This window comes from Leucoraja erinacea, chromosome 9 (assembly GCF_028641065.1).
Source record: "Leucoraja erinacea ecotype New England chromosome 9, Leri_hhj_1, whole genome shotgun sequence".
NCBI classification, from domain to species: Eukaryota; Metazoa; Chordata; class Chondrichthyes; order Rajiformes; family Rajidae; genus Leucoraja; species Leucoraja erinaceus.
Genome location: NC_073385.1, coordinates 24018536 through 24030458, shown reverse-complemented (window position 1 = coordinate 24030458; position 11923 = coordinate 24018536). Strand labels below are relative to the sequence as shown.

At 39.6% G+C, this 11923-nt stretch overlaps 1 protein-coding gene across 5 annotated transcripts in view; it reads right to left on the bottom strand.

The window, feature by feature from the left end:
- Positions 1 to 758: 758 nt before the first annotated feature.
- LOC129700135 (potassium channel subfamily K member 10-like) overlaps positions 759 to 11923 on the bottom strand; it is a 35227-nt gene continuing 24062 nt past the window's right edge. For all 5 annotated transcript variants that reach the window (XM_055640356.1, XM_055640360.1, XM_055640355.1 and 2 more), the window contains 2 exons: positions 10417 to 10559; positions 759 to 3384 (listed from right to left, as the gene is read on the bottom strand). In XM_055640356.1, the coding sequence (XP_055496331.1) occupies positions 2779 to 3384; positions 10417 to 10559 (749 nt within the window). In that variant the 3' untranslated portion in view covers positions 759 to 2778. The remainder of the gene's footprint in view (positions 3385 to 10416; positions 10560 to 11923) is intronic.

Sequence of the window (11923 nt, the reverse complement as noted above, 5' to 3'; positions counted from 1 at the left end):
TAGGACAGCTAGCTAAACATTTGGTCAAAGCATGGGATCACGGATAGAGAGACAGAAAGGCTGAAGAGATTTCTGAGCCTTGGTTCATGGCATCTAATAGTGAAGTGATTTAATTCATGGATGAGTAGGCTTTTAGAGGGTTATGTTGCTGAAGGATTGTGGGAGCAAGGGATTGTAGGATTGTGCTCATTGGGGGAGCAGGGGAACTTTGTGTACAAGATTAGTTTGAATTTCACTTGAGAAAAGATAAGAGAATAATTTGAGAAAGATAAACATTTGCCATTGTACACGTGCACAGAAATCAACCCAGTTTTGTAGACAACAAAGACAAATAGCTTTGTGATTAATAGTACCTTTGTGCTTAATCATTTAATTCAAAATACTGTCATACTCTTTAAGTGATCATTCATCTTCTCTTTGTCAGAAACATATTACGTGTGCCAATCTCCCATTTTGGAAAATAATTAAAAATATTAAATGTAAAGTGACAAATCACCATTGGAAATTCTTGTGCGAGCTGTAATTTCCTGGGGTTTATTTATAGCTCAGCAGCATTGCATTGCACTATAGTGTTGAAGTGATATCACACAATGATACAATACCAACACAAATGTTACTCTCCTGAGGAGTTCAAGTTGCAAGTTAAATTTGAAATTTAAACAGGTTAGAATATTATTTACTTTTCAACTTCAGGAAATGAAATTGGATGGAACACAGTCATCAATGCTGGCAAAAAAATAATCACAGAAAGAAAACAGTTGAAAATTATTAATTCTTTAGTTCAAAAATTATACAACTTTACAGAAAGAAAGAAATATAAAAAATATGAAAATTGGATTTTCAATGAACCAGTTGTAAATAATCTTACATTCATCCAATCTGGTTTTTGATCTGAAATATTAACTAGGTTTTCTTTTTCTCAATGCTGCCTGATCGTCTGTGTCTCCAGCATGTTTCAGTTTTGATTCTGATAGCCAGCATCTGCACTTTCATTTACTGTTTGTTTACATCACTCCAAAACTGTTTAAAATATACTATTCTGAGATTTTGTTTTTGCTTAAATGCATGGCCACAATTTGCTCTCCAAATTTGTTGACTACGTCAACAGATGCCTTGCGTAACTTTATCTGCGAGTCTGTTGGATCTGTGACAAAATCAACCAGATGCCCCTCAGTTATAAATTTCCAAAGGCCAGCTCTTAGTATTGATCCAATGTTGAGTCAGTACAGAACCTCAGGGATATTTGCATTAAAAGTGATAGCGGATAACCCGGAGCTTGAGACATAGGATCCTATTGATGAGGGCCATATAGGATCCACTAGATTGCAGGTGGTGGCAGACAGGGCGAGGTGTCAAGTCAAGTTTATTCGTCACATACATACACGAGATGTGCAGTGAAATGTCAGGGACAGGGTGAAAGGGAATAAATAGCAAACATAGCAGCCCAATTAGGAAAGTTTCCAGATTTAATTGAGGGTTTAATTGCTAAGACCCTTTGGAATTTGGTGTGATTAGGAATCCCAATTTAAACCAGATTGCAGATCAAGGTGCATGCATTTCCAAAGTTGTTGTCTTCTGCATCTTTAAACCACTTGTAAATTCCTGAGGTTGCAGATTTCAGACTGGACCATTTCTGACATAAATATATTAAGTATCCTGTGAATTTACCTGTCTGTTCCTAATCAACCATAGATCAGAGTTCTACAGAGAAGAAATATCTGACCCTGGAAGATTATCCTTTTGATCTTTGTGAACTGCAGCAGCTGCACTCAAAGCAGCTTCAGGATGTCTAACCTGTTTTACCAGCCTCCATGATAGAAGGCTGGATCAAGGGTGTAGCCTTCATACAAAAGAAAAGGAAAAAATAAGTAAAACAGTGATTTAAAAATACCTGCTTAACTTTATCAGGCTCGGTCTTCATTTTATTGATATTAATTTTCAAGAACCAATACCAATGAATTGCATCAATTGCAGAAGAATCACAGACAAGAGAATTACCATAGATCAATATAATCAACATGCTTTCTCTGAATTATTACTCTGTGTAATATTATTCCCAACACCATATCGTAGACCTACAGTAATATAGAAAACTTTGTAACAGCAGGGCAAGAGAGCTCTGAGAAATTAACATTTGTCAAGATCAGTCTTAGATATTGCATATTAAATTACAAAGATATAACATGCAGACTTTTTTGTTGAGTGCTTAGTCTTTAGCAATTACACAAGGATATTGTAACAATGAAACTTTGCTGTGTTGGTCTGCTGCAGAAGTCTTACCGTTATCACAAATGTAACATCTTCAAAGGGTCAAACAGCACACGCCAAGCAGATGCCCAAGATGTTTGCACAAACTGATGTTTAGTTAAAAATTGTAGAACCGTTCTAATAAATTAAAGAAATAAATATTCCAAAGGTGAATCCTCTCAGTAGTAAACATATACAGAGATCAAGTGGGACCTCCGATAACAACGTACAGAGGCATTCACTTCTTTCCTAAGGTATACTGCATTGGTAATGGGCTCGAGGTCCTCTTAAAAATTTCACAAGTTTGTATTGTCCATCGCAAAACACATCCACAAAGTTTCAATGGGTTAATTCAGCTGATGGTTGATATTTGGTAGTCAAACCCTTATATCACAGTGGCACAATAAATCTGTCCACAGGTTGTGTGGACCATGCATGTGTAACATAATCTTCTCACATTTTGAAAATGATAAGGCACATGTCAGGAATTTTAAAAATCTTCAAACTTCTTACATTGTTCTCCGTACCACTTTAAATCTTTTTTTCAAGTAAGTTCCTATTTTCTGGATTTTTAGTTTCATTGGGTATACCATCATCCTCTATTTCTGCGTGTTGAACATAACTAGTTATAGCTGGGGCAACTGGGCTATTTTCTTTCTCTTTTTCAAGATCCTTTTTCTCTTGGTCCAGAGCACAATTCCCAAATGTTTCATATATTTTTCTAACATCCTCTGGTATTTCTTTTTTAAGTTCTTTATTTTTGTATCTCTTGATTCCTCTCGACGAAGATCCAAATTTATTGATGATGTTGTCCTCTGACGCTCCCTGCATGTGCTTGTCATATTGCCTTGTTTCTTTCTGCTGTAGATTGTTAGCATTGCCATTTATACTTTCCTGAGATGATGCTTTGAATTGGCCGGTCTCCGGACCTGCAAATGCTAACCGCTTCTCAGGGGAGAGCATGTCCAGGGAATGTGCTCGCTGGTCCAAACCAAGCCGCCTTCGCTCCATGTTTCGGATGGTTGCTGCTCTCTGAAGTTTGTCGTGTATCTCCACACTTAGTCGTCTCCGTGTCTCCCTGAACTCTGCTGTCACATTTGCTTTCCATTCAGCAGCATGAGCCTTCATTTCACCAACCTGTAACCACACACAAATCGGTATTTATTACTGCACAAAATTCATCAATATTGCAAAGTAATACAGTACATACAAGAATAACAATGGTGCTAAACAAAGGTTTAGGTTTATAATTGTCACGTGTACCAAGGCACAGTGAAAAGCTCTGTGAAGGCATCTTTGCTTAAGTTATATCTGCAACACCACAAATTTTCAGCAGTACGAAAGGTTCCCTTCGTGCCCAGAATTTTATTTCCCCCAGAATCATTGTTCCTTTGGTTAAGAAGAGCAGCAAAGGATATGCCAGCAACCAAAGGCCAGTGAGCATTATGTGATTGGTAGGGAAATTCTAACGGATATATTTGGAAAGATAGGATATGATATGGGACAGAAAGCTTAGTTTTGGGTTGAGGAAATTTCCTCTCAATAATTTGATTGAGTTTCGAGGAGCAATGAAGGAGGCTGATAAAAGTTCAGTTTGCAGATGTTATCTACATGGACTTTAACGAAGCATTCAACAAGGTCCTGCATAGTAGGCCAGTCCAGAAAGTTAGAACACAGGACTTCCAAGTAAACCTGGTGATTTGGATCCAAATTGGCTTGGTAATAGGAGACAGAAGGTAAGTCCAGGACATGGGGTCACAGCTTAAGGATAAGGGGGAAATCCTTTAAAACCGAGATGAGAAGAACTTTTTTCACACAGAGAGTGGTGAATCTCTGGAACTCTCTGCCACAGAGGGTAGTCGAGGCCAGTTCATTGGCTATATTTAAGAGGGAGTTAGATGTGGCCCTTGTGGCTAAGGGGATCAGAGGGTATGGGGAGAAGGCAGGTACGGGATACTGAGTTGGATGATCAGCCATGATCATATTGAATGGGCTGAATGGCCTACTCCTGCACCTAATTTCTATGTTTCTATGTAATGGTGGGGATATTTTTCTGCTTGGAAGTCTGTGACCAATGGTGTATTGTAGGGACTAGCTTTGGATCATGTTTTTCTGTGATATATGAATGACTTGGATGAGAATGTATGATAAGTAAGTTAGCAGATGACATATAAATTGGAAGTACTTTGGCAAGTGAATAAGGTTGTCTGAGGCAACAGCAGGACAAAGATCAGATGGAAAATTTAACTGAGCATTTGAAAATGGAATTAATTCTGGCAAGTGTAAGATGGTGCATTTTGGGAATGCAAACAGTGGTAAGACATATCCAGCAAACGGCACAACATTTAAGGAATGTTGATGAGAGAGAGGGTACACAAGAGACTGCAGATGCTGGGATGTGCAGCAAAAAAACAAACTGCGGGGGGAATTCAGTGGGTCAGTCAGCATCTATGGAGGCAAAGAGATGGTTGATATATTTTGGGATCAGATCCTGCATCAGGACTGGTGCAGGATCTTGACCCAAAATGTTGACTATCCCTTTGCTCACCCACCGAGTTTCTCTGGCAGCTTGTTTCATTTTTGTTGAGAGAAACCTTGAGGTTCACGCCTATATTTTCCTGAAAGTGGCACTACAGGTAAATTGAATGGTGCAGAAAGGATAGGTCATACTTGTCTTCATAGGTCAGGACAAGAATCTAAGAGTGGGAAGTTATAACTTTATAAAGCACGGATTAAGTTGTACTTGGACTACTGTGTGCAGTTCTGATTGTTAAACCATAAAGAGGATGAGATGGAGTGAGTGCAGACAAGATTCACTATGGATTGGAGGACTTTAGGTATGGAGAGAGATTGGATAGACTAGGCTCATTTACTACGAAGCAAAGGAGGTTGAAGCATGACCTGAAAGAGAAATATAAGATTATGAGAGGCTTTTATAAGACAGATGGTCAAAATCATTTTCCCATGGTAAGGGAATTAAAAAGAAGAGGGCATGGGCTAAACGCGATAGGAAGGAATTTTCAAGTGATCTCAGGGGTAAGTTTGTTTACCCAAAGAGTTGTTGATATCTGGAACATGCTGCCTGAGGTAGTGGTGGAATCAGATACAATCACTATTCAGCATTATCAGACTATTAAATAATCAAGGCATAGAAGGATAGGGACCTGATGTAGTTAATTGAGATGTGTTGATGGGCAAAATATTAGATATGATCAGCAGAAGTTCCTGTTTATGAACTGCGTGACCCCATGACTCTATGAATGCAAATCAAAATCTGACGATGAAATACCAGAGCAAAGTTTTTAAAAGATTCCAGAAGGAAGGAAAGACTGAAAAAGATACGGATGTTCTACAGCTTAAACCACAACAACTATAGATGATAGACAGTGTCTGAAGAAGGGACTCAACCCGAAACATTACCTATTCCTTATCTCCAGAGATACCACCTGACCCAGAGTTATTCCAGCATTTTGTCTCTATCTTGGGTGTAAACCAGCATCTGCAGTTCCTTCCTACACATCTATAGATGTTAACTGGGAACATTAACTACCAAATCCATTCATTGCACTTGTCACCAAATTAGAAAGCATTCTAAGACTGGGAAATATTAACAATAATTAATGTAAAGATTACACTAAGATCTCCAGAGCGCTCTGGCTGCAACCCTTACCGTAACACCGAGTGCAGGTGCAATGCTAGCCTTGATTAATATTAGCATGCTGCCATAGAGGTTGTCAGTTGTAGTCAAATGTGAAAGGTTGGAGCAAGTAATCTAGGTTGAAGCTTCAAATCCTTTCCACTATCTAGAAGGCAAAACTCTGGAGCATGATGGAATACGTTCCACTTGCCTGGATGAGGGAAGCAACAACAACACTCAAGTAGCTCGACACCACCCAGGACAAAATTGCCTGCTTGGTTGCCATCCTAAGCATTCATTTCCTCCATCACCAATGCATCAGGATATGCCATCTACAAATGAATTGTAACTTGCCCAAACCACTGGAAAGGCACCTTTCACAAATGCACCACAAAGAAAGACAAAAGCAATGGGTGTATATGAAGACCACCATCTTTACGTTTCCCTCCAAGCTGCATGCCATCTGGACTAGGGAATATATCACCATTCCTTTACTGTCACTTCCTCTAAATCCTGGAATTCCATAGTGAACAGTTCTGTGGGAATATCTTTACCACAATGACTCAAGTGGTTCATGTAGTTAACCCACCATTACCTTCTCAAAGGCAATTATGGATGAACAGTAATTGATGGCTTTGTCAGTAATGTCCATAGCTTAAAAAGGGAAAAAATAAAGAAAACGCCCGTGTTGTATTGAAAGCCATATGTTCTGTCTGATGTGACAACCTTTGCTTGAGGTGATACTGGACATTGCCAGTTTCCTAGAAATCTAAAAGGTACCATTCTGACTATTATATTTGTGCCAGCTTCTTTTGAAAGCTAAATTGAATTATCGCACTCTACTGCTCATTTCTAAAGATCTTTCTGTTTCGAGTCTGGCACAAATGTCCCATGCTGGCATTTGTGGCTCTGCCTCTGCTCAGATCCACACTGTTCAGCCCTAGGTTGGTGACATTAGTGTTCCAGATCTGAACCAGTTTGGTGTAGGGTAATGGGGAACATGGATAATGACCATTGGGGAAACAAGTAACTGCAGATGCTGTTTTTTACCGAAGATGGACACAAACTCTTGGTGAGACCACACCTGGAGTATTGCGTACAGTTTTGGTCTCCAAATCTGAGAAAGGACATTATTGCCATAGAGGGAGTGCAGAGACGGTTCACCAGACTGATTCCTGGGATGTCAGGACTGTCTTATGAAGAAAGACTGGATAGACTTGGTTTATACTCTCTAGAATTTAGAAGATTGAGAGGGGATCTTATAGAAACTTACAAAATTCTTAAGGGGTTGGACAGGCTAGATGCAGGAAGATTGTTCCCGACGTTAGGGAAGTCCAGGACAAGGGGTCACAGCTTAAGGATAAGGGGGAAATCCTTTAAAACCGAGATGAGAAGAACTTTTTTCACACAGAGAGTGGTGAATCTCTGGAACTCTCTGCCACAGAGGGTAGTTGAGGCCAGTTCATTGGCTATATTTAAGAGGGAGTTAGATGTGGCCCTTGTGGCTAAAGGGTTCAGGGGGTATGGAGAGAAGGCAGGTACGGGATACTGAGTTGGATGATCAGCTATGATCATATTGAATGGCGGTGCAGGCTCGAAGGGCCGAATGGCCTACTCCTGCACCTAATATCTATGTTCCTATGTTTCTATGATTAACTCAGCGGATCAGGCAGCATCTCTGGAGAATGGGTGATGTTTCAGGTCGGGATCCTTCTTCAGACTGAAAATAGTGGGGTGGGGGGGGTGGGGAAAATGAAGAGCTGGAGGTGTAAAAAGACCAGCTCTTCACTTCCCCCCTCCCCACCTCCTACTTTCAGTCTGAAGAAGGATCCCAACCCAAAACGTCACCCATCCTTTTTCTCCAGAGATGTTGCCCGACCCGCTGATTTACTCCAACGCTTTGTGTCTATAATGAGTACTGGATTGGGCACAAACAGGAAAGCGTAGGCCAGTATGATATGGATTTATTTTTTAATTAAAAATTATCTTTGATTCCTCTGACACTGAACTTCGATATTTCAAAAATTATCTTTGGGATTCAAACACAAATAACAATGGTGCAAGCCAATTAATGCTTTTTAAAGAAAATTCCTCATTGCTGTGTCAGCTCCCCAGGTACTACTCAGAGACACCCTGTCTTCATTTCAGTCTAGTGCATCCCTTAGAGTGAAGACTTTAATGCACCTGCCTTACCTGTGGGATCTAGTGAGGCAGGTGAATTGTGAAATAGGTTGTTTCTGAACTGTTATGGAAAATAGTGCTCATTAATGTTTGTGGAACCTTTAGATTTCTTTCACTGAGTTTGTAACCTAGTATTAAACCTGAATTCACAACACTCTGCTGGAGTTGTGGAGCCTTAGTGATGACAAGTACGTCAATTCAGATGCTTCCTGTATTGAATCTTGTGATCAATAAAGGCAACAAATTCTATTTTTCATTCATAATTTTCATGAATCTTTGCCCAATGCACCTTGCCTACACAAATAGTGATTTAAATCTGAATAAAAGTAAAGATTCAGATAAAAACAAGTTGAAAATTTGCTGTAGATTTATTATTCTTGGCATTAAGCATTTAACTACAATGACATTTGACTTCTTGCATACTTCTGCCTTTATGATAAAACTGCCAAACTTTAATCTCTGTGTTTTACAAGTTTAGTACGGGTTCAAGATCTTCCTCAGCAACAGTAAGTTTATCCATCAATACCCAAGAGCCATGTTTATAGACACAACTCACCTCTTTCATTAAGTCAAATAAAATTGAACTTTACTACCTCCACTTAACTGAATTGTGTTGTGAAATGCTTTGTAAATAAATACAACAAATAGGAACACACCTCAGCTAGCTGTAAAAGTGCCAGTGGTTCTGTAATGGCAGATCACATAAAAATTATATAAGCATCTAATACAAATGACTGTTAGTATGTTTTATCATGGATAACTATTTGCTTATTCCTTGGAAGCCAGAGCAGGTGGAGGGCATTATGGGTGTCATTTTCCCAAGTATCCAGCTTGGGACAATTTGATCTGTAGATAATCAGTTTCCACAAATCAACTAATACGTGACTGGAAAGGATACCTGGTTTTAGCTATTCAAATAATTTATACAGTCAATGTCTAGTATCATGAAATCATCCATTAAGCTTTTATCCACTCTCTATATATTTCTATATTATGAATATTTCTGAACACAATCGTTGTTATAGAAAACAGGCTCTTCAGCCCAACTGTTCTTGCCATCCAAATTGACATTCTGGGCTAGTCCCATTTGGCTGCATTAGGCCCATACCCCTCTAAATCCTTCCTAGCCATGCATCTTTCCAAATGTCTTTTGAGAGTCATAATTGTAACTGCTTCTGCAGTTTCTTCTGGCAGCTCGTCCCAGATATGGACCACCCACAGAGTGAAAACGTTGGTTCTGAAGTCCTTCTTAAATTTCTCCCCCACATCTCAAAACTATGCCTGCTAGTTTTAGAATACGCTACTTTGGGGGAAAATGCGGAGTGTTACTTGAATAAGGTCGCTCATTAAAAGGCTGATGATCACACGGCCACAGAAATAGATTGAAGCAAGGAGGGGCCAGGACATGGCATACTGTTAAGGGACACTGGTAAGTCTTTAACTATCTGGAAGATTTTCTAATGGACGATACGCATACCACTGAACAGATTTGTTTTTACTGTGTAAACCCACACATTGTCCTATCTGAGAACATATCATACATTTCTTACCCAAAATCTGAACTACCAGTATTTAGAATAAGTCAAAAATAAATATATAAATTCATGTTGAAAAACAGAAATAGAAAATGCTGGATCCACTCAGCAGGTCAGGCAGCGACAGTGGAAACAGAAACATAGGCCAGGTTCTACCATCTGAAATGTTAACTTTTTCTCTCTTTCCACAGATGCTGCCTGACCTGTTTTCTCTCTTTCCACAGATGCTGCCTCTCTGTTTTCAGACTATCCAAAGTCCCTCTCTGTGTGAACTACTGTACTCATATACCAGGCAATGTGATCATGTACTCATATACCTGCCCTCTTGTACATTCCTTTCAGCTGGCCTAACTACAGCAAATACCATTCAGCTATTTCTGTAAAATGCCTCAAATTCAATGAAGAATAAGCAAACCAATGTTCAATGTCCTTTTCCAGGGAAATATCTAACTTTCTATGACCCAGCTAAATCGTTCTCTTTCTTGACATTAGAACCCCAACACGGACAACCTGTCCTGATACCCGTCATCTGACTAGCCAGAGAGAAGAACAGATTGTGGAATGTCCACAAAGCTTCCTTGAAGAAATGCAGCATTTCCCCCGACTGCTGAGAATCTCCAGCTCATGACGATTAAAGTTAAAGCGGTTTACAATGATGGGCCTGCCTATCTTGGCATTTCTCCTGATGAAACAGAACCTGTACCACATTTGGGCTACAACACCAGGGATACAATGTTAATCTATTCCACGACATCCCCCAAACTCCTACAAATTATTTAGTGGGTTGATGTTTAAGGAGTAAAAATAGCATCTTACCTCCTCCTTTGTTTTCTTGGAAATTGCACGTAGCCAGTCTCCAATCATGCTGAGGACAGCAGCAAAGTAAGCCAGGCCCACCAAGATCCAGAACCACACCAGTGGTTTATACCATTCTCGATAATGAATAGATATGTTTCCACCTGCAGAAATGAATTAAACAGAGCTCAGTGCACGTTACTCAACTTTTCGCTGCTTCTTTCTAAATCGAATAATGATGATCAAGTTTCTCATTAGCTGTCTCCAACCTCCATCACCTGAGGAAACCCGTTACAGTTGTAACGCACTGAATTCCAGTTGCACTGGATTCATCATCAGCACAGCCAGAAACATTAGAGGTAGGGAGTCATAGAATCATAGTCATAAAGTGAAATGGCACAAACTTGCCCCTTGGCCAAACTTGCCCACACCAACCAAGATGCCCCATGTGTTCTAGTCTCACCTGCCTCTATTTGGCCCATATCCTTTTAAATCATTACTGGTCATGGGTGGCCAATTAAACATTTAAAGTTCACATCAACACAAAAATAAGCCCAATCAACTTTAAAAATAGTGACCTTGATTTAGATTTTTGGTTGTTTGAATCTGGCCTGCATCAAATTGGAATCAAAAAGCTAAAATTACTTTTTCAAATTAGAAATCAATGGGGGGTAAAAAAATCTGATGTGTCGCAATCAGCAATGCTTTGATTACACAAATGTACTTCTATCAGAAGGACCAAACATGCTGGAGTAACTCAGGAGTGCTGGAGTAACACTTGCTGCGTTACTCCAGAACGTTGTGTTCTTTTCGTGCGTTAACCAGCATTGGCAGTACCTTGTTTCCGTATTTCTGTCAGTGTGGACAGGAATACAATACAGACAGTTGTTCATTTTATTTTAAGCTGTGGTGTTAGAACATAAGCAACTGGTGCAGAAGTAGACCATTTAGCCCATCAAGCCGACTCTGGCATTTAACCAGATCATGGCTGATATTCTACCTCAAACTCCTTTTTCCTGCCCTACCTCTACATCCCTTGAATCCTTTCATTTACAGAAATTCATTGATCTTTGTTTAAATGCAATAAATTCCTCACATTCCACTGCCTTCTAGCGTACTCAATACATAGAACATGGAGCAGTACAGCACAGGAAGAGGCCTTGCGACCCACATTGGCACGTCAAATAGCATCTGTGGAAAGGATTCAGGCTGCCACAGATGCTGCCTGACCTGCTGAGCCTTTCCAGCACTTTTTCTTTTTGTCTCAAATTATATATTCTTTGAGTTTATGGTTGTTTGTGGAAACTGCTGAACTATAAATGGCTGTTTTATTTCTTACATTACAACCGTGAGTGCATGACAAAAATAAAAATTGTGAAAGGTGCTGTTTGAATACATGTCTTTCTGCACTTATTGATCGTACATCAATATTGCATTGGGTTTGAGAAGCACTGGAATTACTGAGTGTTCTGACTTTGTCAGCATAATTTGTCAGCTACATTCACATGCCCTGTTTGCTTCATTATTA